At 42.5% G+C, this 27727-nt stretch overlaps 2 protein-coding genes across 2 annotated transcripts in view; one reads left to right on the top strand and one right to left on the bottom strand.

The window, feature by feature from the left end:
- Positions 1 to 27727, top strand: part of mrpl11 (mitochondrial ribosomal protein L11) — a 53130-nt gene that overhangs the window by 22837 nt on the left and 2566 nt on the right. Inside the window, exons 3-5 of the mRNA XM_059345987.1 lie at positions 15436 to 15531; positions 22652 to 22745; positions 23145 to 23304. Coding sequence (XP_059201970.1) covers positions 15436 to 15531; positions 22652 to 22745; positions 23145 to 23304 — 350 coding nt within the window. The remainder of the gene's footprint in view (positions 1 to 15435; positions 15532 to 22651; positions 22746 to 23144; positions 23305 to 27727) is intronic.
- Positions 2672 to 8814, bottom strand: tmem265 (transmembrane protein 265). The gene is made up of 2 exons (XM_059345986.1): positions 8182 to 8814; positions 2672 to 5332 (listed from the first exon to the last, which is right to left on the bottom strand). Exon 2 carries the CDS (start codon positions 5328 to 5330, stop codon positions 4266 to 4268), a length of 1065 nt encoding a protein of 354 aa, XP_059201969.1. The 5' UTR covers positions 5331 to 5332; positions 8182 to 8814; the 3' UTR covers positions 2672 to 4265.

The raw sequence follows: 27727 nt of genomic DNA, 5'->3' as shown, positions 1-27727 counted from the left end.
AAGGAGCGCCGGGGAGCGGGGAAAGAAGAAAGAAAATAGGAGAGCGGTTCATGTACTTTTCTTTAGGAGCAGGTTATGAGAGTCGGTGGGGGAAAATGCTGAGCATTGTATCTAGAGCTTAACAGGTGTAACAAATTCTAGGAGGTAGTCATTTGCTGAGGCTGCTGCCTATGCAGTCACTGCTTTTAGTATAATAGAAATATGAGAAGTTGCCCAACAGGGAGTGCATCCAGCATGCGTATGTTTGAAATGTAGAGTGAGCGAGGGAGGAGGAGATGAAAAGAAAGAGCTGGATGCTGTCTACTACTCTGGTTATCCCTCCGTGTGTTCTCTCTTCCTTAAAAGTCTCTCTAAACCGGAGAAAAATCCCCCCACTGAAACCTTGAATGGATTTCTTTCTGTGTACATTAGTCTTTATACATCCTGTTAATATAGCCTGTAAATCAAGCATAAAGCACTGAGAATAAGCGTTCGCATTTTGACAAATGGCCTCAATTTCAATTAATAGGACCATTTAAGCTCTGGGGAGAGGCCGGCGGGTGCATTCAAAGCCGCCAGGAGCAAAAAAGCCAGTTCACTCTGAAAACATCACACACACTTACCACAGCTCTTGACAGGCACACCCCATCTCTCTTTCAACATTAAAGGCAGACAACACGACAGCACACTCAAGGATTACTGCGAGAGGATCCAAGCTGATGGGGCCGCTGGCATAATTGTGATAAATGACGGCCTTTTGTCAGCGTGCCGCACCATGAAGCAAAGAGCACGCTTTTCTAGCTTGAATATGTGTGAGTGAGGGAGGGAGGGGCGTTCATTCACTTCACCAGCTCCACTATGAGAAAAACATAAAAACATGCAATTTTCCGCGACTCCAAAGCGGGCGCTGATTGACAAATATAGTAGAGCCTTTAGAAAATATGAGGCAGTTATTTGTCCCGAAGGCGTCTTGAATAATTTGGATTGACTCCTCCTGTTTTTTCCCCTATATGAGGGTGACAGGCTGCCAATAATGCTCCTACATTATAGCCAATGAACTGTCAACACTAGGCAAGTATGAAACACTTTATTAGTTTGCACTCTGTCCTGGAGGTGTAGCTGACAACAGCTGTGGAATAACTTCACAGTAAACACATGGCATATGTCCAAGTCCCACATGGTACACTCGGTGTGTACGCCTCGTGGCCACGCCGAGGCTCGGAGCTCCATGAGGGAACAAGGCACTTGACTGCACTGAACATCGTCTACACCTGCTGCTCCGACCCACAATCCCATCATACCACATGTTAACAAATTAATGAATGAAAGGCTCCATTCATAATTCAAATGGAATCCAAAAGTTAACTTTTTCATCTGACGTGAAAAAGAGATTTCCGGGTCGGACAGCTGGACAGTTTTTTTTTTTCTTCTTTGTGAAATTGACTGAAAGACTTTGAGACAAGTACAGACGACAGCAAAAGATGAATTTTAAATGTATTGACATGGTAAAGGGATTACTTACATTGGTATTCTGTCTTTGTAAACAATGTAGTAAAAAAGACCTGTACTGTAGTTTGTTTTGCAGTAGGATTAAGATGATGCAAAATGCTCATCTCTAAGCCTCGCCATCGGAAGATTTTATTTATGGAAACGGTGTCTTTCATAACTCGTTGCCGTCTTGAGTTGTGCGCATTTTGCTGCGTTAAAATCGCTTCAGGGAGGGTTTTAACATTTACAGCAAACATGGTCTTAAAATAAATGTGACGGTACAGTATGCAGCTCTAAAATCAGCTTTAACCGCAATTAAAATATGTCATAACACCAAAAACAGTGTTTGGCAGGGACGGTGGACCATCAGGCCCATGAGTCTGCAGGATTTCTCTCCAACCAAACACCACAGTGAGTGATTGCACTGATTAATATCTCCTGCCAGACAAGTAATAAGTGGTATCGGTCTTTGTTCCCTTTTGGTTTGAATGAAAATCTGGCACCAGGACACTTGTGCCGCCCACATTGACTATATAAAATATGAATGTAGTCTCTGTGAAGCAGCCCAGAGGTTACTGAAGAAGATACTTAATGAAGCTGAATGTTAATGGCTCTTAGCAGTACCTGACTCCTCCTAGCTTCTGGCTAATCTCTAGATGGGGGCGGAGCCTGGCAGAGCTGATTTGGGCTGAATGCTGGAATCACTGTTGACGATTATGCAAGACCATGCACTGATCCAATTGTGTTTATACCAACCTGGTCTTACAGGAATCCGTGAAATAGCCACATATTTGCTTAACTCAAAATCCGTGGAATAGCCACGGAATCACTCACATTTCCGTGAAACTGACACGGATTTCGCTACAATGCAAGTTAATGACAGTCATATCCCGTGGCTAATCAAACATACAAAGTGATCTTGTACATTCACTGAGTGAATATTTAGAAAATAAAACATATATTTCTCGCTAGAAATGTGATCAAAATCCATTTTTATGCAGAAACTAAGTCAAAATATTGATTTTTTTTCACTAAAAATGAGAGAACTGTCTGCTATGTATTTTGTTCTGACCGCCGGATCCTTGAAAGTCACGTGACTTGGAACAAACCAATAGGAACAAATATCCATGGAATAGCCACGGGATATGACTGTCATTAACTTGCATTGTAGCGAAATCTGTGTCAGTTTCATGGAAATGTGAGTGATTCCGTGGCTATTCCACGGACTCCTGTGAGACCAGGTTCGTTTATACTGTTGCTGTACTATAATTTAACTAAATTATAGTGTAAGGCATCTGCTACAGGATGCCAACCCCAGTCTCCTGAGCCATTCACCACCCCGACCTTCCTCCATGTGCGGACACTGTCAGTCTTTATACGACTAAACATCCTCTTTCGCTCCTGTTAAAGTTACTATGGCCTCAAGCGATTGGCACCGGACAATAAATGTTAATATAGCGGCCCATTTAATGGCATGACAACTACTTTCTCGACCTAGTAAAAGGTGGAGCCCCTGCTAACCCAAACCTATTAGGATAACGTTGTGTGAAAACGCCCAAACCAGCTGTCATGTGAAGTGTCAATGCCCTTAATTATGTCTTTAACACTTAATATAGTTTGAACTGGTGGGTTGTATAAAGATTCACCCACAAAATTAGCTATAGAGACAATCTTTTCTTGCACAAGGCTGCAAACCTGTTTATTTCTGCTGAAAAATTTGGGATCTCAACATGGACGCCTATGGGGATTGTCTCCCAGGGGAATGAAATAGCAGTTTTTGGCATTTCTGCATTGGATTCACTTTTTACCCAAGGAGGTTGCCTCTTGAGGTGCCCGCCCTTGGGGAAGAGACCCTTCAAGGAGTTGTTGGGTAAATGTGGGACGCCATGAGAGTATTAAACATGTAGGATATGAGGAGAAAACATCTGCTACACATATTTTTATTTTCTTTCAACTTTTTCTCTTACCTTTCTGCTCTTCTTTTTTAGTGTAAAAAAGTGTTCACTTTAACACTTTAGCCAATCTTTTCAGATAAGAAAAATGTAAGAAGTGGACATTGCTTGGGGTCGTGAGTCGAGTGATTTAAAGAGCTACAAATCAGAAAAGTTTCAATCCACTGGGTTTGATTCTACATTGAAATATTGAAGCGATGTGTCTAGTGAGTTTTACAGGCAGATGGCTTTGAATCATTGCTTTGTGGTACTGATGAAATATAAATCATCAGTCCTTGGTATTAAACTTTTCTCTTTGAAAGGTCTCTGTAGAGTGACAGAGAAAAAACTAAAGGTCACAGTCTGTATTTTGGCATCTAACGGTAAAAGAGTGTTGATCACATTTTTTTGTGACAACCCACATGACCTGAACTCAAATTTAACAAAGTAGCAGAGCACGAATGACAAAAGAGAGTGAGTATATGACCGACCAAAAAAATCGAACAGAATGCCCCAAATTTAACAAATCTGTGGCAGTTTGGGCGACCTTGCCCAGATTATAGAAGGAAATACTAGGTTTAAACATACATTTCTGGAATATTCTTTACAGGCTGATAGATGTGTTCACAGTGTTGAATTTAAAAAATACACTCCCACAAATCCCAGCAATGCATTTTGAAGTTCTTAGCACAAAAAAATGTGCAGAAAGCCAAGCTTGCCAAATGCATTTCCATAGTTTTGCATTATACCCATCACTGTTGTACGGAAAATCCAATACGAGTTATCTGTTTGGATGTGATACCAGCTCTGTTGGTCCGAGATTTGAGTGTGGGTGTGATCACATGCGTGCATGTTCAGCTCGACTCCTTAGAGTTCATGGGAGATGAAAGAAGGTCCTAGGGGCGTCTCTGTGGGCTCCAGGCTGACGTGGGAGAGAGTGTGGCTCTGGGAGCGAGACAGTGTGTGATAATGAGAGGGAGGAGCTTTCCCCTGGGCCTGGCCCTCTCCCTGCTCTGAGCTCTGACTTGGCAGGGTTGAGTCTCCTGCTTCTGCTCCTGCACCGGTTCCAGCTCCTGCAGCACCGCGCTCCTGCTTGTGCCTCTCCCAGGCGGAGCTCAGCTTCACAGCCAGAGCCAGCAGGTTCTTCCCCAGGAACACGGTGGACACACGGGGGTCCCTGTACCACAGCATGCCTGTGCCCCTCAGGGCCAGGGTGAAGATATTGATCGTGACCAAGCTGAGCCACGGGTACAGAGCCTCCTTACGGGGCCCCCTCTGTCCTGGCAGGCCCGTGGCCCCCAGCTCTGTGAGGGCCACGCAGGGGAGCAGCAGCAGGAGGGCGTAGCAGTAAAAGAACACCAGGCCCTCGGCCCAGATGGGCAGCCTCTGCTCAACGACCCCTCCGGCCCCCGCTGCAGCGCCGCCTTGAGCCTCCCACAGCCCCGCCTGCAGGTCCAGCACATCCAGCAGGTCCACCACCACCCACAGGAGCCGGCCCCGCACCTCCTGCTTCCTGCGCTGCGGGGTCATGTGGTCGGCCCCCGTCAGGATGAGAAACAGCGAGGGCAGGCAGATGGACAGCAGCAGGGTCAGGGTCTTCCTGGCGAGCGGGTCGGGCGGCCGGCGCTCCTGCCTGTAGTTGTGGCAGACGAAGAAGAGCTTGAGCTGGAGCAGGGACAGGAACAGGAACCAGAGGGCATTGGCAAAACCACGACGTGGAGATCGCGCCTCCGACACCACGCCGGCCGACACGAAGCGCAGCGCGAGCAGGAAGCCCACATCTCCTAGCAACACTGCCACACACTGCCACACGCCAGGTCCTGGAAGACCACGAGCACCCAGCATGCTCTGCTCCAGCAGGTAGAGGTCCACCACTGCCATCGTGCTCACTGTGACCAGGGTTGATACGCACACCTGGGGCGTGGGCACCATGCCTGAAAAAGAGGCACACACACACATGCACACTGGTAAATCTGTTACACGGACAGAATCCAGACTGCTCATATTTCTCCTCACAGTACCATCTGTTCTCAGTAAAACTGACACATTGCAGGATAAGAACATGCTTGTTTTTTCCAGCACTTATTCAAAAATGTTGAATGTAAAATAGTTTGATTCTTGTTGCTATGGTTAAAGACATTGGCTGCCTAGTAAGCAGTGAACCCCCTTCATCTTTGGCCAGAGCTACATCTACCCTGGCTGCTCAAGCTGAGAAGCCTGTTAAATTGTGGTTTTTGGCTTTTTTTTGTAACTCTGCAGCTCTTTGAATTAAATAGTCTTCATTTTCCATAAAGGTCCTAACATCGCTTCTTTGATTCTCAGACTTTCTCCGAGTTCTTTGCAGCTACTTTTATCTGTGCATTGTTGTCGTTTCTGTTCTTTTTTTGTACTTGTCATATTCATTATTAATTAATGGTGTTCAGGCGCAGCTAGGTGCCCTGTCAAAGCCTTTTCTTTGCCTCTATAGTCTGCCATGTTTATTCTCAAACTGTGCCGCAGTCTTTAATCATCGCAAATTCCCCTCTCATTTCAGATGAATATTGATAACTTGCTATTTGTTTGCAGACGGGTTTGACTTGTGTCTTTGTGTACTCACTGTGTACGTTTGCGTGCAGGCAATGCTAATTTGGCTGAACATGAGGATTCATATTTTTTTTTGTAGCAGCTCATATCTCAGCCGCGGACAGTATAAACCTCAGTATTGACACAGCGTGAGGAATGATCATTGACTTTACTGTGGTATCGAACCGACGTCTCTTTATCGTATTTAGGTGAAAAGCGGCCGCACAGACCAGCGGACTGTCTGTTATCAGCTCAGCACCACTCGGGGGTGTCAACCCCTCAACTGGATCGATGACATTATAATATAAAATCACTACCAGCTCAGATGTGTCGTAATGGCAACAGTTCAGCGTGATCGAGCGAGAGATTGTCAGCATGATTGCGGCCTCTGAGAAAAGCCTGCCAGCAAAAAGTGTGTATTGATATCTTGCCGATGGAAGACACATCACTTCCCTCACTGTAAGACTAACAGGAGCTCTGCCATCTCCTCGCTGCTGTCTGAATCACTGAAGACGGCTGAGGAACTCCAGTGGGTGAAAAAGAGGGTTTGAGATTGTGTGTGGAGGGGGGAGAAGGAGAATGAGCATACGACTGCAAGTGAAAGATTAATAGGCCTCTTGGCTGTCTACATGCCTAATAAAGTGTTACTGCGTGATGGTAATAGTTCATAAATAAGCTCGGGGGGAGAGGGGGTGAAAGTGATGAAGAGGAAAAGACTCAAATGCAGATAGAAAGTGACTTCCACCCACTTACATGAAGACATGCAGTTCATGCGCCAGCCTGGCCTGGATGAATCCAAATGTATTCATCACCGCGGCTATTGAAATATCACAGACATTTGTTCTGAAACAGATGAATCAAAGAGATGAGGAAAGGAACCATCTCAGCTGATTAATCCGCTCGGAGGCATGGTGGGAGGACAGGCGTGGATCATGCCAGCATTCCTAATATCTGATTGTCTATGGAGGCTTTTGTCTCATCGCTTACTGCAACTTGATTACCATTCCCCCAAAATTGAATGAATTTCACCAAGCCGCAGATTCAGAGGATATTGGAATTTAAATTTGGTTTTTCTTTCTCTGGGAACAAAACCCAATCTGCAGGGAGGGAGAGAGGGGAGGATGGTGAAGTTTTACAGCTACTGTTGCAGCTGGCTTTTTCTCGAGGTCGTGCCTCTTAAGATATTCCACCTGCGCCTTAAATTTCACCCTGGAAATCTCCCCGTCAGCCTGTGTTTGTGTTTTGACTCCCTGTCAACGGCGTGTAATTTATTCTGCTCTGAGTGAGGGACTGGGATGACAGCCCGTGTGTCCACTCTGCTCATCAATAATGACCAAATTCATCATTCCCCCTGTCTGAGAAAATGACACCGCCGTTGACGAGGTGAGGCAAGCTATCTCGCTGTAAGTATGAGTAATGGCATGTAATAGTGCACAGGTGAAAGATTCATTTTTATATGATCTATTTTGTCAATTTACCCCCATTTTTTTGTCCATTTTTTTCTTTAAGCGTGCGTGACAGCAGTGCACATGGCTCTTCCTCCATCTGCACCAGTGTCATCGTCCAAAAGACAAGAAAACCTCCCTTTGCAACACACACTGACAGAGATAAAGCAGGGGGTGGGGCTGCCACTTGCATTTGTTTTCTATTAATATTGGGTGATTTCCAGGTGGACGGAAATCCATGTAGAGCGAAGATTAATTTGTCACAGTTTATCTCCATAAACAGCCCTCGTTGAGCTCCAAATCACATCAAACACCAGATCCTCCACAAGTTATCACAGGTGCCACTGGAGCACCAAGGGCATCAGGACAACATCTCTGCCATTATGTGCAAACTAATTAATTAATAGAGAGCCAGGCAGTGTGCAATCCCTGATAATGCACTGCTGAATTAATCCCCTCTTCACACTTTAAAGCCACATGACTGAAACATCTGTTGATTTGTGAGGTAGTAGCCCCAGTGTTGCCTGAGGGGATTTCTATTTTTTTTCTTTCTTTTGCACTCTTTATCTGCACAGTTATCACGTTTGTTTTTTTCTTGAAAATATGGTTATCATTAGCTGCCCCAGCATGCAGTGCGCCGTCTTGCATCCTCTGGCAATTTAACAATCTCTATGAAACCGCTTCTCTGCAACACCTGTTTCATAACTGCCCTATTAACAGCAGGTACTGTGGGTTTATCCCTGAATGGCTGCTAGTAAAGTGAAGCTTTTAGTTACCCGAACCATTCGTCTTGCACTTGGGCTCGATCCCCCTGGCTTGATTAACAGCAACTGAATGTGCTTTTTCTTCCAAGTGGGAGCGCAGTCGGTGACTAATAAAGTCTCTTTTATTGCCGTTGATGAGTCGGGCTCGGTGATAAAGTCCCCTTCTTACAGTCCGGGTGTTTGTGTAGAGTCAGGCTCCAGCAGAAGGCTCATCTCGAGGCTGTTAGAGGGGAAAGTCATCGCCACTGCCACACCAAGCAGACCCGAGTTTGTAGGAACAAAAAAAACCGGCTCACACTTATCAAGATTTCCCCCTCCCAGCAGATCTGGCATGGCCGATGTCTGCGTGTCTGTTGCAGAGGCTCGATCTGAATCTGGATCTGTCACCTCCTGCAGTGTCGGGGGGTCCGCCGCTGTGTCGGTTTCTCTTTCCACGCAGCAGCAGGAGCACAGAGAGCCGTGTCGGGCTCGCTGCTGCTGCTGCTCGGGCGGGCTCCGGCTGTGCGGAGCAGCCGGAGGGGGGAAGTCGGTCAGAAGTGGAGCAGCAGCATCAGCGGCGACGCGGAATCGTTAAAGTGGAGACCGCAGACCGAGAAGATGGCTCATGCACAGAGGAGGCAGCAGAGCGGTGCAACAGCGAGAGGAGGACGAGGAGAAACTCAACTCACGCTGTCCGACTTTGGGTTGTGGTGTTAATTTGTAAGCAGGTTACGTGCTCTGCTCCAGACCTCCCACCCTCCTCAGTTTCTCCTCCTCTCCTCCATCAGCAGCAGCAGCAGCAGCTGTGGAAGTTGAGCTGGAAGATGCTATGAATATTTGAGAGCACCCAGTTACAGTATACTCATTGGTTATGCTAATCATGATGATGCCACTTGCAGAAGATTAGTTGCATTGTTTGGGAGCAGGCAGATACCTTATTTACCCTTCCTCACTTGGAATAGGGAGCAGGGGAAGTGGAGCGAAAGATGCTTGTAGCCTGTAGACTCACTTAGAGCTCAGAAGGCAGATGTTACAACTTTAATTAGTCCTCCTTCTGTCTACTTACTGTCTTAGTCACACAAGGAAATCATCCCTCTGTTGTAGATTAACTCATTACAGCCGGCTTACTGCGCTCTTAAACAGAAGGATTGGGAATTTCTGAGGCAGATCTGGTCCAAAATAAATCTTTTTTTGAAATTGTAAAAGAAGAGCTACTTTCCTCTTTTTAAGAATTTAATTTTGGCTCCTTTTGTCAGCAAAAGATGAGATTTGTGAGGAATTTCGTAGGGTCACCTCTCCGTGCTCCTTCAAGTGTATCTGAAGGTATTCCAGTCTGCACCTCAAGGCTCAGGTCCTCACCTTGCTCGTTTCTGTGGCTCGCAGTGTGCCTGGTTCATTTTAGAGTGAGAGGTTTAATCAGACTGGTGGGAAAGGGGATGGAGAGTCATCTTTCTTGTCAGATTCAGCTCTGCGCTCCGCTGGCTTCCAAGAGAAGAGATTTTCCATTTTCCTCACTTCAGCGTGGGTTTTTTCTTTTCTTCTTTTTTTTTTTTGTTCTTCACCCGTCTTCTTCTTCTGTTCGCTGCCTTTCTGTCACCCCTCTCCTTGTGTTTACCCCATTCTCTCCTCCATCCTCCAACTATCCACCCCCCCTCTTTTTTTGTTTTTGTTCCCTGTGGGTGTGGTTGAAGGTCATTCTGCACACTGGCTCACTTTCAGAGAGGGAGAGCATGGCAGGGAAAAGGACGGGGAGAAAACAGGGAGAATAGCAGAGGAGGGCGAGGGGCAGCCAGGCGGGCAGGCTGTCCACAGTACTGTGCAGTCATCACTTTTTCCTGCCGACATGATTGGGGAAGTTTGGAAGGACACATGGGGCTGCAGACTGTCCAAGAATGCTAAAGGCGTCAACACTGAGTCATGCTCCACATCAGACCTGAGGCTGACCTCCACCAACATGGCAAACATGGAGGACTCAATCTCTTCACCTTCCTTCTCTTTGTGCTGTCTCGGTGTCATCATAGTGTGCGGCAGGAATTAAAACCGCACTGATGTGGCATCTCCTGTTGCACTGCCCGAGTCGTGACGTGACAGTTAAAAAACAAAAAGAAGAAATGAGTGCAGCACAATTGGAGGAGGTCTTCTTTTGCAGGGCTGTATCTATGTAACGATTATTTTCATTATCATTCTGCTCTTTCCATATCATTTAGTCTATAAAATGTCAGAAAATGTCCTTCCAAGCCTTTCAGAGTCCAAGGTGATGCATTTAATGTCTTGTTTCATCAGTCAAAGCTCAGGGCTTTTCACTTTAACATAAAAAAAAAAGCCCACAGAAAAGCTGGACATATCCATAAGCAGCGTTTTCTGCAAATTTTGTATGAAAAATCACTAATTATTAATCAACTCTTCTTGTCAAATCCTAGCACCTACATTGCCCACAATGCAACTGCTGACAGTTGGGTCTGAGATTTGGGTTTGTTAAAGCCAAGAAACCAGACGATTCTGCAGAGTTTATATTTTATTTGCTCGTGCAGGTCCCTCTCCTGATCTAGCCCTGAACAGGTCAATCAGAACTGTTAACCCATGTGGTTCATGACGGCTGGCATCCAATTCAACTCACAGAACAAAGTGTCAAACTAGGCAGTGCTGGTCCAATATGAATCAAGTCCCAGTTACTGCATTGCTTAGTTCCTGCCTCAAATGTTTTTAGAAACACATTTCAGTGCACTATTTAGCCTTAATTTGTTACGAGCCGCCATGTTTTTCCTGCTAAAAAAACCTACAAAGCATCCCAGCTTGCATTGGTCCGTCTGTGCTACATCACACGTTTCATCTCTCTGAGTGATTATAGGTCTATCCAGAGGTATTTTTTGTTTGTGCTTGTTGATAATGGCCCTCGTAAACTGAAAAAGAACTGAAAGGTTCCAGACTAATACGCATTTGTGAATTAGTCTGGAGATGCCAGGATAGGTGGCAGTTAATGTAGCTTGTGACATCACATGGGGTAATTTATCAGATTTGGCACCGCTCCCTCTGGAGCCACAAACGTCTTTATACAACTTTGTTCAAATACACATGCAGACGTCCTTCCCGAGACCTGTAAACAGACTTTGATGTGTAAAATCGGCGGAGTTCCCTTTTGAAACTACCTTTTTTAGTGTGCAAATTCCACTATTATCTTTCTGAATGTTCTGCAAAGACAACTTGAGCTTTGTCAAACCGTAGCTATCAGTTGTTGCAGTCTGACTTTATTCCAACCCCTGCGCTCTCTCTTTGTGTGTCTCTCCTCCACTTGTCAGCGTGTCTTGTGATTTTTCAGACATCTCCAGCGTGGAGCCTCAGCTGCCTGCAGTTCAGGCTCCTGTGTTTCTGCTGCAGCCTCCACACGTGATTAATCATGTGAAGTGGCAAAAAGCACAACACTGTCAGGACTGTGAGGGGGACCTAATGGAGTTGAAAATGGGATGTTTTGTCGTGATGCAATCCATTTTGTTCCACCCTTTGCTTGCTTGCGTGTTTGCTTTCACCGTGCCTTCAAACAGAAAATTATTTTTTCTTGTGCCAGGTAGAACAAGTGAAGGCTGCCTCTATTTTAAGAAAAGATCCAGGCAGCCAAAACACTAAGAAGTTTTGGCTTGTTTAGGTTTTCTCAAGAGACAAGTCCCTAAATTTGGTCCGCTCCGTCAGTTCTTCACTCATGCCCATGTGAGCAGGCTGCTCGGCTCCTTTATGCAGGCCTGTATATTGGTCTCATCACAGTTCACTGGAGACCGGGGGTGAAAATCGTTTTCATTTTCCACTTTTAAAACTAATCCACTGATTCAAGGGTGGAAAATCAAGCAAAATGCATGTCCAGCGTGAACTCAATTTATTTTGTGTTGTTTTGCCGTGTGCATCTGTGTCTGTTGGACCTAAACTGACCTGCTGTTCAGCCTCTCAGTTTCCCCCTCTGCAGCTGAGGGGTTCAACATGAAACCTAATCAGCTGTATGACGCTACAATGGGGCTGAATGTGATAAAATGCCAACAGCGAAGCAGATTAAATGAACAAGGTAATGAAGGTAATGAATGAGAGTGTTTCACACTGAAGAGTTTAATTAACCTCGCCTCCCACCAGCCTCTCTCCATTGTAACACCTTCGTCCCCGTATCGCAGCCCTCCACTGTGTCGTTCGGCCCGGGGCAATTTATCAGGTGGCCTTGCGTGCCAGGGGCAATTAATCCTGCCTCTTGCCCCAAGGCCTTATCCTGCGCCTGTGTCCTTTATCTCCGTGTTTGCCACGCTCCCATAAGCACAATACTTCTCTTGACCTACTCGCCCTCTCTTTCTCATCTCCCTCCTTCCCATCCTCTCCTCCTACTCCTCCTGCTCCCTCATTTTCCCCCTCCTGTTCTCTCAGATGCAGAAACACCTGCGACCACACACAGTGAACACTTCCTCACCATCAGCAGTCCCTGGCAGCTTAATATGCACACATATCCAGTCTTCAACAGATAGTCTTGTCAGATTGAAATGAGGCCGAAGTATTCATACATAAACATACACACACACTCGCCCATATTCATGAGGACCTCCTGCGGCCTTTCCCTTTACCCGTCTCCTCTCACGTTGTTCACCTCGGTTAAACAAACCCCTTCTCATTGTTCAAATATTGACCACGACGATCACTGGCCACATTCTGACAACTTTAATACACCTCAGCTGTCTCTCTCTTTTCCCCTTCCTGTCTCTCCTCCCCTCCATACATACACACACACACACACACACACACACACACACACCATCCTGCCACACCAGTGCTACATCTTGTTAAAAAGAGTTAGTGAAGCTGAAAGGCCAATCACATTAACACGGAAGGAGTGTCAAAAAAGACTGCAGAGAATATGGTGGAAGGGTCAAATCAAATGGACACTTCCCAGATTTTAATTGCAAATGCCTAATTGCTCCCATAATTATGAGCAATAAGACTCTGCCGCGCTGATCTTGAATGGATCATGTAGCAATTACTCACCACTGTCGCTGCTGGATTTGACGGCGAGAAATATCTTCGTAGATTAGCGTTTAATCCCGGTGCCCAGGATCTCAGAAGTCTTTGAAGATGTGCGGCTGAATGTCCTCGCCCACAGCCGGCATGGAAGGCCCCGCCTCGGGTGATAGGCTGCAGCCATTTTATACTGGAGAGCGCCCGGCTCTAATCAGTCATGGTGGAAGAGAGAGGATTTATCCAGCGGCTCGGACTCGAGGATGATTAGATGCTCAGATGCAGTGAGCGGGGTTCGCGATTTGGCCGGGGCATGAATGTTACTGTTCCAGTTCTCGCTCTCTGATAAATGTCATGCGAAGTTGGACGAGCCAACCTTGAACCTTGCTTTCATGGCCAGCCAGCCACATTTAAAGACAGTGTTCGCAATTACCAACATAGCTCCATCGCTGTAATTACTGCAGTTAAACTATTAAATAGCCCGAGGGCAAAATAAAACTTCCTCACCATGCCATCTTCAGAGGATGGGGTGCCCAGACTCCTGTGGAACAGCTTAATTAAAATATGATTACCTGTCTCTGGTGCATACTGAAACGTGGGCAGAGCTCAGGGCATTCTGTCTGCAGTCCCCAAGTAGGTCCCATCCTCTTATTTGCCACTCTTTATCCCTTTTTTTAAATATGTGTTCAAGCTCTTTCTTATATCAGTGAAGGACTATCTGGTCAGGGAGGCCGTGTGAAGTCTTTGCCGCGGTCTATCTTTAGAACGGCCGCTCCTCTGTCTGCATAATGTCTCGCCGTCCGTGCTTAAGCACATTTTAGAAGCATCAGGCATTATCTCCGGCTGGTCAGGGAGGCCCTTTCATGGCATTGTGTGGCTTGAAAGGGCCATCTGAGTCGGTGGGAGAGATCATTATCCGACATGGGCTGAACAGAAAAGGAAGGAATGGGAGCTGAATGTGTGAGGCAGAGCCCGGGGGTTTGCTTTGACTCGCACGCAACATCACAGCCTTTATACTAATCCATATTTAATTAGACTTTCCTTCAGTGCTCCCTCCCCGTTTGTTTACCCTTGCTATGTTGTTTTATGGGAGACGGAGGGAGGGAAGGGCATGGATAGAAGGTAGTGAGGTTGACATGGGATTACTATTAATAAGCATGGGAGGGGAGGGAAGGTACAGCCTAGCGAGGGCTCCAGGGACGTAGCTGCATTTCATTTCATTAATAGCATATTGTAATTCAAATAGAACCCATCAGCTCTGAAACAATAACCTGCCTTCGACTCGTGTGATGTTGAAATTTCAATCAGCTTGTTGTTATTGTGCTAGCCGATGCGTAGAAGCCCCAGTGAGTAATGAGTGGCGTTTCAGACCCAAATGAAGTGACGGGGTCGGGCAGATGAAGCAGCTGATTAGCATTCATCAGGTGCTTTCAAATCCTTTAGTAGAGATGATGTTCAGAGAACTTTCTGCTCCGTTAAGTTCAAATAAATGTCTTCCCCGTGCTGTCATTGGAGAATGTCTCAGGATGACTGACTTTTCATCAGATCCATTATTCGAATCTGAGGGCTGTGCTGCGCTCTGTCGTGGAGCAATAGAAGCTCGTAAGTCCATTAAACTGAATAAAAACCCTTTTTTTTCTTCCCCTCATTTCTGAAATGAACATTTCAATCAGTGTGTTGCCTTTGGGAAGAATGGCGGGTGAAGGTCAGTATAAATTCCAGCAGTAATAATTAGATTCTTTATTAGTCTTTGCCTCTGAATTCAGCTCCAAAGAGGAATGGTGCAATGGAGCAGCGTTGGCCGAGTGTTGACTTAATGTCACCCATCCATTTTGCTTTCGCTCTGGTTGGCCTTGCAGGAGCTGGAAAATGGGAGGCTCATTCATCACTGGGTTTCTCTGGCTCTGAGCACCAACATGCATTCAGTCATAGCTCGAGTGACACACACATACACACACACAAACACTACGTGGCACAACAGAGAGGCCACACACACACACACACCGAGGCATCTCAGTGTGAATATAACAAGAATATCTAAAATGTGAAATTGTCTCCATCAAAATGTTACGGCACATGTATAAGCCGCCACACGCCCGATCGCTGAACCTCTCATGTGTGCAAATATAGTGAGACCTCTGTGAAGTTTGTGACTGATTGAGTGACAGCAGCCCAGGCATCTGTATTCTGGCAACACAGTGTGTGACATGAGTGACGTTCAGCTGAATGTCGGCGATCCCAGACTTCTCATGCATTTTAAAGCAATCCACTTCATTTTTCCATGTTTATATCCTTCTTTTTCCCTTCCAGAGAGGAATCCCCATCGGGCAGTTCTGCAAGGACTTCAATGAGAAAACCAAGGATATGAAGGAGGGCATCCCTCTCCCAGTCAAGATCCATGTGAAGGTGCGTCCATACGGGGCTCGCTGTGGGTCCCTCTAACCCATCCCTGACCCTTTACACTTTGCACCCCTCCCTCCCACGATTGTGGTTAATTTCACAAGCTGCATAACATTACCAGAGCACTTCCATTATTCATACTCCACCACAGAAGTAAGCCTTTCCATTTGCATTCATTAATGAAGCAATGCCCAGAGGAAGTTGGAGTCAAGAAGCATTAAGTGCATGCAAGAAACGTGAATTACTCAGAAAAGAGGTGTTATGAGCTTGTAGATTTTATTTTACACAACCACATATTGTTCGACTCGTCACGGTCCCCCTCCCACCTCTTTGTGTGTTGTTTCAAATCTGGAGTTTACGTCCTTTCGGGCTGAATAAATGCGTGTTGTAATGAGGTTTGTGATGGAAGGAGGGGAAGCCTAATCCTTTTAAAAGGCGTGAATTTATTTTGACATGCAATATGCAGCAACAAGCCCTGGCAGCACACGTGGGGCCTCGCTGCTGCACATCACTGCCACCTGCTGGAGCTTCTCAGCGTTGTGCTTGTTCTCTTCGCTCTTCTGTATGTATATTTAATGTGTGCATGCAACATGTTTCAGCCTCTGACACGAATGTTTCTCAGATGCCAACTTTCACCTCAGGCTTGTCAGTAACGCATCCCAGGGAGCCTTTCATCTCGCTTTATAGGAAGAGTTTGACATGTTGGAAAATCCTTTTATTCACTTCCTTGCTGCGAGTTAGATGAAAGGATAATGTGTGTAGTAAGGATAAAGAGCTGGGGGGTAATTACAACAGCGTAAAGATGGGAAACGGGGAGAAACTGCAAGCCTGGCTCCGTCAAGAGTTTTAAAATAATCAGCCGACCTGCACCTCACTAATCAACATAATGTATCTAATTTGTTGAATCCACAAACATGTGACAGGACTGAGAGTCTGCAGCTCTGCCAGCAGCTCTGTGCAGCTGTGTTCACTCACTAAATGCCAATGGCCGTTTGCAACTATTTCTTGGCAAACAGTTGCTAGGTGCAGTGACCTCCTGGTGTCTTGTCGTCAAACGTGTTGCCAGGCAACAGTTTATGTTTGGATACAGATAAAAGCAAACGACATATAGCAACTTGATTCAAAGAGCTTCTGTGAGCCAGATTCTACTTAAAGGGAACATATAAGGCTCATGTTCAGGTTTATACTATAGTATTTTGGGTTTCTAGTAAAACATGTTTACATGCTTCAATGTTAAAAAAACCCACTTATTTTCTCATTCTGCTGATGCTGCTGCACCTCTGTCCACCTGTCTAAAACGCTCCGGTGTAGCACCTGTCTTTATAAGCCCCCCTCCTGAAAAGCCCTGCTCTGATTGGTTAGCGATTCCAGGTCTTCTGCATCCATGCTTTGATTCTCACCGTCTCTGTACCACCGGCATTGAAGGTGTGAAATGACTGTAATGGAGTAAAGCGGCACTTTCTGATGAATCTGAATCTGATCTGGAATTGGGGGAAAACTTAACAGCATTGGCGACCAGAAATTACAGGTTTCCATGATGTAAGGATGTAGCAACATGTAGCAATGGAAGGACTAGCAGCACTTTCTGGAGTGAAAAATGACAAATAAAAGCTTTGACACCAAAAACTAAACAATTCAGAATCAGAAATACATTATTGATCCCCGGGGGAATTGCTTTTGTTACAGTTGCTGCTGTATGAGAAATAGAGATAAGTATGTAAATTTAAAAAAGAAAGAAAAACACACTAAATATACAGCAACAATATAAAATACAAATGCAACAAGTCTTAAGTAAATAGAGATTTGTACAATTTGAGCATGTTCCAGCAAAAATGTGATCCAAAATTGGGGAGAAATCAACAACAGCAGCCGAGATTCACTGAATTTAGCATTTAATTGCATGTAGCAGTGAATGTATTGTAAATGCTGTAGTGGTGTGCCTGGAGCAGATGAACATATTGTGTATAGAAATCCGTCATGAGCTGTCGCAGAGAGTACTATGCAAAAAATTTGGAAAAACAGTGGGAAACTAGAGGTTTTTGCCTCACAGGCATTACTTTTGAAATTGTTTACGGCATTATTCAAAACTTTGGCCACAGTTGATATGAACATCTGATATTGTAACAGGGCTGGGCGATATGGACCAAAAGTCATATCCCAATATATTTACGCTGAATATTGATATACGATATATATCCAGATATCTTTATCGCAAAGTGGGAGCAAATGTACAGTCAAAGCCAAATATGACCTGTCACAAGTAGTTTTATTGAAACCATTTATTTGAGTGAACATAAATACTGTAGAACAGGACTACCTTTTTTTTTTAATCAAAGCTCTATAAAGTGCACATTTAAATAAAAAAATATCTTAAATAAAAATAGCCTATGAAATAAAATAGGCCAATCTTTTTCTGAAATAAATATATTTATATGAGAAAAGAATAACAAACATCACAAAAGAACTAAATATGACAAACCCGAGTAAAAGCAGCATTTATATATAAAACTTTTTTTTTTTCAACTATATCGATATATGCGATATGGTCTAATTCCATACGACATTAAAAATATATCAATATATATTTTTTATATCGATATATCGCCCAGACCCTATCTATACACTCAGTTGCCACTTTATTCGGTGATGTGTGTACCTAATAAAGTGGCCGGTGCGTCTTCTGCACACCTTAGTTTTAACGAGTGGTTATTTGAGTTATTGTTGCCTTATTATCATCTCCAACCAGTCTGGCCATTCTCCTCTGACCTCTGGCATCAACGAGGCATTTTGGCTCATTTTCTCTTTTTTCCGGACGTTCTCTGTAAACCCTAGAGATGGTTGTGCGTGAAAATTACATTACATTACATGTCATTTAGCTGACGCTTTTGTCCAAAGCGACTTACAATAAGTGCATTCAACCTGATGGTACTAGACATAAACCACAGGAATCAAGTAAGTACATAACTTTAAGAGCTAACTGTCATTGCTACAGGAGTGCTATATGTTAAAGAAGAAAAAAAGAAGAGAAAAAAGGAAGCACTTTTTTTTATTTTTTTTTTAATATATATATATATATGTTAGGTGACCATGACTTAACCGAGGTATACTGGGTAAAATCCCAGTAGATCAGCAGTTTGTGAACAGAAAATACAGAAAAAGTTCTTCTTTAACTTTGGACAGCCAGGCTAGCTATCTCCCTTTGTTTTCAGTCTTTATGCTAAGCTAAGCTCATCTCCTCTCATCTAACAGCCTGGCATGAAAGCTTTTTAGAGCTTTTTACTACTCCCTCAACTGTTCCCACACTAACACTCCCCTCTTCTCTCCCCATTTGTGTTTTCCTTTTTCCTCACTGTGCCTGTCATGAGGAGCTCAGTGCAGTAAATGTTTGCGTTTCATCTTTTAAAATGGAGAAGAACATTTCAGCGACTCATCGGACCTTTTGCAACCAATCGCTTCCACATAGATGGAGAAAAATCCTGTTCCCTTTGTCAAAAGGTCACTGTTAGATAACTCGACTCTGATGACAAATCACCTGCTCTGTGGTATCTTCTCAGCTCAGCCCACAGTTTATTGCCCCGTATTTGTTTTTTATTTATTTATGTATTTATGTGACAGATAACAGATGATCCAAAGTAAACTTTTCTCAGATGATTTATCGATTGCGTCTTTGTGTCAGTTTTTAGTAAATAAAGATCTTCAGCCAGAGAATGAATGTAAATTAAAAGAAAAGGGTCAGAATAACTCGGTGAGGCTGAGGAGATTATTTTTGTTCTGGTCCTGAGGGGAGGATGGAAAGGGCGAGCAAATGAGGCTGGAGAGCAGATGTGCTGCAGCACACAGTTGAACACGCAAAGGGGGGAAGATAAAATAATGTAAGCATGCAAAGTCTGGGTCGCGTCAGTGTTTAAGTCGTTTGTCGCGTTTCATCTTCTTTAAAGCTTCAGAATTATCAAACAGATCTGCAGCTCTCAGCTCTGCGAAGCGTCACACCCTCTTTCAGCTCCTTTCTGGGGTTTTACGACAGAATTTTTTTACTGTTTTGGTTCACTCTCAGTGCTCTCATCAGCACTGTTTCAAGCTGCAGCAGCAAAAAATGAAAAAACTGTAAAAAAAAAGAACTTCTCCAGCTCCAAACAGCAGACAGGCAGTTAGCAGGTAACTGGTGAGGTATTTTCTCAGGCGTTGGTGGAAACCAATAACCGCTAACGGGAGTGAATATTGGACTTTCATTCATCTGGTAAACAGAAACACAAATACAAGAGAATTCTGATATTCCTCCGTATCTTCTGGGTGTTTGCTAACACATTCAACTCAGCAGTTAAACCCCTGTTGGGCTGTTTGAATACATTTTGAATACTTTTCAATTTTCACGTAAAAGCCACTTAATTATGTTTACCAGGCTATTTTGGTGTCATTACTTCCAGCACAACCTCACCTATAGCAGGAGTTCTCAACCTTTTTGAGTCGCGACCCCCAATTTAACATGCATGTTGTCTCACTGAACACAATCTCACAGTTCAGATAAGACAAACTCAGTTGATACGACCAAAAAGACTAAAACACATTAACAACAAACCAAAATGATTTGACGACCCCCAGAAATCATCTCGCTACCCCAATTGGGGTACAAAACAGCCACATGTCTAGTAATCTACCTACAACTACTTAGGCTAGATGACAGGGTAACTTTAAAGTCATTTTTCTCAGTTCTGCACTCTGCGTAATTACTGCCTTTTTGCTAAGTCAAGAAAAAAAAGTTCTACTTCAATCTGAGATAAAAGCAGTAACTCCTGATTCACGTGTAGCTGTAGACATGAGAGGGAAGGATTCCCTCCAAAACTCCAGGCGCTGCTTCAATGAAGAGCTAGACAGCAGTCGATACGTGTTGGTCTCCGCTTTAATCATGGAGCCTCAATTATAAAGGCTTCTTCACTTTTTTTGCAGTTTAACGAAGCACTGTGCTTTGAATTTCTTTTGGGGGGGATTCATCCTCTCAGGAGTACAAGGTCCAAGCTACAGTATGTTGATATTTCAGTTTTGAATTTTAATTAGAGGATGTTTGAAAACCGTATTAGATATACAGGAAAACTTAATGACTCGTGTCTGTGCTTCTACTCAGTTCTATTAATTTTAATAATTATCAAGAGTCATAAAGTGGGATACAGTATTGTGGGGCAGTGCTGTAGCTACTAATGAAGACTCAGAGGACACATTTCAGTATTTTCTGGGAATAATGAGGTTTAATCACATTAGGAGAAGTTTACATCCAACAAATACTCAGTAACAAAATATCGAAGGGTCATCTTTGGGGCATTACGGGGCCAAAAAAAGAAATGAATGCATTCCTTAAATCAAAACCAAGAAATTAAATGTAGTATTTCTTCACCAGAGTTATATTCCTGGAAATGTGGTGACTCTGAAGCATCATGTTGGACAGTAAAATTGTTGAATTGACCATCTGATTAGTGTTCAGGGCAGTCAGGCTTTGGGTTTCTCCATGTGGTGAAGTAGTGAGAGTGATAATCAGCATTCTCAAGGGTTTGGAGGTTGTTAAAGGTTTGTTTTGCCTATCCTAATCTAAAAACAGAACCCTAGCCAACATCCCACTAGACGGCTAAACAGCTGCCAAACACATTAGCATGGAAAAGGCTTTGAACATTACATTAAGTAGCTATCAAGTGGATGTTTAAGAAACCTTTTTACAGACAGTCCTTTAAAAAAATAACTCAGCCAGAGTGGCGTTTTCAACCTCGTACAGCTAGCTAATTTAACTTGCAGCAGCTGATAAAAACTGTTTTCATTTCATTCTCATTTTTCATTGAGTTGGTTTCTCTCAAACGCTGCAAAATCACGTGCTCATTGTTTTAGAAATTAGAATGGATTTTGATTGTAAATCTGTCACTGTAATCACTGTAAAGTGCACAGAAGGAACACAATTACTCCACCCACGTCTGGTGAAGAAAGCTCTTCATTGACGTTGTGCTGAAGGAGCCTCTTTGTCAAGTCCGTCTGCTAGAAAAAAGAAAAACGCCTTGAAGCTGCTGAAGCTGCTGTACTAACAGGGTGTTTTTAGACCATTTCACAGTTGTAAACATAAACATTTCAATCGTGTCGTTGTTTATTTTACTGTTACAGTTTGTGATCGGCATCAGCTGAAAGGAAGCTGTTGCCGAGCAATGCTTTTCCATTGAAGCAGTTTATAAAGGGCCAAACCAAAAGACAAAACCTTGAAGCCGATTCAGGAGCGAATGGACCAAGTACAGGCCCTGTGGAGATGTCACTCGAAGAGATTCATACTGGAGGCGAAGAAATGTAATTACCACAAAGACCAGAGAGACAAAAAAAGACTAAAAATGACTACAAAGAGAAACAAAATGGCAAACAAAGACACAAAATGACGACTAAGAGGTCCAGAAAATTTCCAAATAAATCGACCCAAAAGGACACAAAATCAGTACAGATACTAAGAGACACATAATGGCCAAAAAAGACACAAAATGATGGCAAAGAGACCCATAATAGCCACAAAACGACCCAAAAAGGCACAGAATCTACAAATACAAAAGATCAGACTGCAAGAAACAAACACCAGCACAAAGCCTGTGTGTCTTGCTCCTGGTGAGCCTTCTGCCTGTCTGAGCCAGAGGTCTGCCAATAGATACAGACAGTGAGATGTGAGGCATCAGCAGGCAGAATGGGCAAACTGTGGGATCCGTCCACTGTATACCTCCGTGTGCAGCGGGCATTGTTCTTGTTTAGCCAGACTAACTGCAGAGGTTTCAGCTTAATGACGAGCTTTGTGAGGTTAAATGATGATTCATCTGGTGATTCTATCCAATAGTTGTAAATATCAAAGAAGAAGACAAGGAAGGTGAGGAGAAGAGATCCTGAGATGGACCGACAGTATTGAGCTTGTCAAGGTATCTTTTCATCTAAGCTGCTAAAATAATCATACGACACGTTGAGCTCTGTGTCTGTACGAGCTGAGTGAGAGTAGAAAGCTTGGCAGCTACAGCAGCTCAGGGAGGAGGAGCTTAATGAACAGGCAAATTAATAAATACGTGTGAAAAAAGAACGTTTTACAGGCCCGTTTCTGATCGTCGTTTTGATTATTGTGTCTCCTCAGCCTGACCGGACCTATGACCTGAAGATCGGCATGCCCACCGTGTCCTACTTCCTCAAGCAAGCAGCGGGCATCGCGAAGGGGGCCGGCAAGACAGGTGAGCTGCTGATGCACTGATACATCTGCTCTCTCTCCAATCTTCTCCTGCTGAGCCCATCCTGTAACGGACACACGTCTCTCCCTGGGCTCTTTTTTGAGCTTTGCTCTGATTGATGTTATATTCATGACATGCGGGGGAGCTGCAGCAGAGGAAGGAAGTAGCAAAGGTGCTGTGTTAAGAAAAGAGAATTATGGATTTCCACCTTTTATGCTGCAAGCTTCCTCCTGTCTCATTTCAGCTGTTGACTCCTAATACCACCTCTACATACACACACACATGCACGCACCACTTTATCCTCTTTTGTGAACTCTTTTTCGTTTTTGTTCTTTGTCTGCTCACTGAATTGTTATGTCTTATTTATTCACACCCTCTTTATTCTCTTTTGTGTGTGTAAAGGCCACGAGACAGCAGGAATGGTGTCAGTGAGGGCGGTGTATGAGATCGCCCGGGTGAAAGCCGAGGATGACTGCTTTAAGAAGAGGGACGCCTCCCTCGAGTACGTCGTCAAATGCATCATCGGCTCGGCTCGCTCGCTGGGCATCAAGATAGTCAACGAGTAAGTCCTGACTCTGTGCTCGCTGCACGGTTTATTAATTTCACTGTAGTGACCTGAGATATGAGAAACCTGACCTCCTGTCCTGGATCTGTTAGTTGGCCCTGGTGGATTGTTTATCATTTTGTCATTTTGTAGAATCTACTTTTCTTTAATAGAAATTCCAGCTTTTATCCTAAATTCAATCCACATTCGTTCTGCAAAGAGGAAGAAAATGATTTTTAAAAAAGACACAAAATGACCAAAACGGACACAAAATGACAAAAGAACACACAAATTCCCCCAAAAAGAGACACAAAATATCCAGAAAAGACACAAAATGACTACAAAGAGAAACAAGATGACCAGAAAAATCATAAATGACCAAAAGAAGACACTCAATTACCAAAAAAAGACATTAAAAAAATCCAGAAAAAAGACACAAAATGACCAAAAAGACACAAAATGACTACAAAGAGAAACAAAATGACCAAAGAACACACAAATTCCCCCAAAAATGACACACAATTACCAAAAAAAGACATTTAAAAAAATCCACAAAAAAGGACACAAAATGACCAAATAAATCGACCAAGAAGGACACAGAATCACACAAGAGATATAATAAACCTGACCTACACCAGGAGCTGGTCCTGTCCTGTACTTGTTAGTCTCCTTAGTGGATTGTTTATCACTTTTACATTTGTGTGTTGTTCTTTAAATGAGGATGAATAAATACATATTCTTGCAGCTACAAAGAAAGATGTAACAAGTATAAGTGTATTATTTTGGACCGCTAATGTCTCCTCATCCTATCAACACATTTAACCCTTTATCAGGCGAAGAACCATATTTGGTAATTTCAGCGAGTATCCAAAATAAAAATATTTAGAGAAAAAAGTAGCAAATTTACTAAATTAAAGTGGCAGATCTACAAGAAAAAAAGTCGCAGATTTAAGAGATTTAAAGTAGCAAATCTGCGTGGAAAAAAGTTTATGAGAATTTATGAGAAAGAAGTGGGGAAAAAAACAACTTTTCTCACAGATTCACCACTTTAAATCTCTTAAATCTGAGACTTTTTTCTTGTAGATATGCCACTTTAATCTAGTAAATTTGAAACTTTTTTCTCGACCCCATTTTGATATCCACTGAAGTTACCAAATGTAGTTATTCGCCTGATAAAGGGTTAACATACAAGGACTTAAGATTAAACTAATGTAAGAAACAACTATCATAGCAAAACGTTTCTTATTTCTTTATTATTTATGTAATTAAAAAAATATATATTTTATTTGAGTGATGCAGTGAATTTGCCTGTTGTGTAAAATGAAATATCCTTTTTTTAATACAAATTGCAGTTTTTACTCCAACTCCAATCCACATTCATACTTAAACTTTTGTTTGTTTGTTTGTTTGTTTGTTGTTTTTTTACCACCCGTGAATCTTGTATCGGTTAGTTTTTCATTTCAAGGAAACTTTATTTGAGTTACATTTACACTGTGAAATCAACCGGGGGCATTTTGACCCAAATATAGAAAATCTAAAATAAACCCGCAACTTATTTATCTTTCAGTAATAAAACTAGATGGAGACCTTGGTTTCAGTATGAGCCTCTATTAAAATAAAGGTTGATTAAATATAACAACATTTTTATATTTGTATCTGTCTCCTTCAAAATAAGAGAGTGCCTATTTTTCCCTGATACTTTGTGAAATATTAATTAGAAACCCATGGCAAACTTTTTATCTATTTATTCCATTTGGTCTATTTAAAACTGCATAGGTGGGACTGCGTACTCGTGGGTGTTGTTGAAAAACCACCAATTAAAACTAGAAACCAGTTTATGAAGTCATTAGGAACATATTGATAGGCAAAGTCATTAAATTATAATGAAAGAATACAGGGGCCGGTGAGATATGAGAGAAAGTGTAAATCTTGCCGTACTAATAATTCATCATTATCATTATTATCATATCTACTTTACTTGTACTGTACTATCAGTGTGCTGTAGGTCTTCAGGCGTGACTGAGTATATATTTAGATTTGTTTAGATGTTTATGAGTCCTAGTTTTGTCTTATTTTTAGAGATAATTTGGCTGCTGTCATGATGCAGTTAGCTGTTGGGCTTAATGAGAAACTCTAAATTTTTATCTGTCCGTCTGTCTTTGGCGTAGCTTCAGTTTATGGTGCAGCTGTGATACATTACATTATACTGTGTTACAGAGTGCACTTATTGTCCTGCAGCCCCACTCTCCTCGTACAAAATAACATGAATAATAGCATGAGCACCTGAACACAACACCAGGAACTACAGGCTCAGAAAGTGTCAAGTTACTTTATATTCATAGTATATTTAAAAAGGACGGGAATAAATACAAAAAGGCTTGATCCACCTCAGTACATGCAAACATGATGTAAAAGGTACAAAAAGCAATAATACAAACCACAGTAATAGAGAGAAGAAAAATAACTAACAAGGTAAAAACTAAATCAAAACTGGCCAACAAAGACACAAATTGACCAAAAAAAGACCAAAAAAAACCCCAAAATGACTACAAAGAGAAACAAAATGACCAACAAAGACTCTAAATGTCGAAAGACGGATACAAAATGACTAGAAAAAGACAAATGATCCAAAAAGGGAAACAAAATTACCATAAAAAGACACAAAATGACCAAAAAAAAGAGGCATAACATGTAAAAAAAAAAAATGGTAAAAGAATCTAGTTGTTGTCTTGTTGTTGTGAGCTGATATTTTTCCGGGAGTCTTTTCCAAATATTTTCAAAGTCTTCTGCTATAGGTAGCATTAGTCAGCCTTAGTGGATTGTTTATTAATACCATGAATAGTAACATGAGTACCTGAACACAACACCAAGAACTACAGGCTAACAAAGTGTCATGTCACTTTATTTACATGATGTATTTAAAAATAACGGGAACAGATACAAAGGCTTTAACAAGATAAAAACTAAATCAAATGGAAAACAACTTGCAGGATAAAATCCAAGTTGAAGCAATAAAAACGGAATAAAACTACAGATTAAAAGAGAAGTCATGAAAAATGAGTTAAGAGAGGACTTCAGAAAGCCACTGGGCAGCCTCAGACTGAAATAAAAAGCTGGACCTTAAAGTTTGATTTAAAATTGTCAGCAGTGGAACAGGACTTAATATTTGATGGGAGGTGATCCGGAGCCCTGCAGCAGCAGCACGAGCTGCTTGTCCCTGGTTTGTTTCCTGCCTGTTTTATCCTTTCGTCTCTGCGGTGGTTTCTGCTGGTGCTTAGTGTGTGAACTTTCAAATAAAGGACAGAAAAGCAGAGAAAACCTTCATAAAAATGGAATAATGAACAAAGGTGTGACACACAGCAGCTGTGTCCAGATTCACTCACATTAAATCTCAGCAGGTTTTGAGTATTTAGTGTGTTCATGCCATCATTGTTATATTATTATATACTATAATTATACCACATGGTGTTAATATTTTCTGAATTCTGCATCACTTTGTATTAAACTAGAGATGTGATCTAAACCAGGAGTTCTCAACCTTTTTGAGTCGCGACCCCCAATTTAACATGCATGTTGTCGGCGACCCCCCCTCACTGAACACAATCTCACAGTTCAGATCAGACGAACTCAGTTGATACGACGAATTTTGGACAAATAATGAAGCAGACAACAACTAAAACATCTCTCTGTCTGTGCATTTATATATTTTTTTGTTATAGTCAGCTTCAAGCCAGAGACTCCTTGTGAAGTAGTAACTTGCTAATTTGGGATTTGTCAGAAAAGACACAGAATTACCCAAAAAAGAATCAAATTAAAAAATTACATAAAATTAAGCAAAAGGGACTCAGGACTCAAAAGGACTCAAATTGACCACAAAATGACCAAAAAAAGAAACAAAATGACAAAAAAAAGACACAAAATGACAAAAAAAAAACCCACAAAATGGGCAAAAAGACATTAAATGACCAAAAAGACAAAAATACATGAACACTTTAACACAGTGGAGACAGAGCTGACTTCCAAAATGATTTGACGACCCCCAGAAATCATCTCGCGACCCCAATTGGGGTCGGGACCCCAAGATTGAAAATAGCTGATCTAAACAAACACTAGATTATTTATTTATTTAATTAATCATATCAGTCTGCTGCACACAGACTCTGCTCCTATTAACTCCTTCTACTTTTACATTACAGATTTTGCCTCTGTTTGATCTTATATAAATAGTTTAGTTTTATTTTTTTACCTTATTATTTATTCTTTTGCTTCTCTTTGTGCTGCTCTTACAACCTAATTTCCCCTCTGCTGATCAATAAAGTTAATCTTATTTTATCCAAAGAATAAAATCAGTATGCTCATAAAAAATTGATTGATTTCTGAGCTTCCTGTTGACGGATACTTCTCTCCCACTGTGCAGTAAACAAAACCAATGAAGGAGCTG

Source organism: Centropristis striata, chromosome 12, assembly GCF_030273125.1.
Source record: "Centropristis striata isolate RG_2023a ecotype Rhode Island chromosome 12, C.striata_1.0, whole genome shotgun sequence".
In the NCBI taxonomy this organism is placed as follows: Eukaryota; Metazoa; Chordata; class Actinopteri; order Perciformes; family Serranidae; genus Centropristis; species Centropristis striata.
This window is presented reverse-complemented; position numbering and strand designations above follow the sequence as displayed.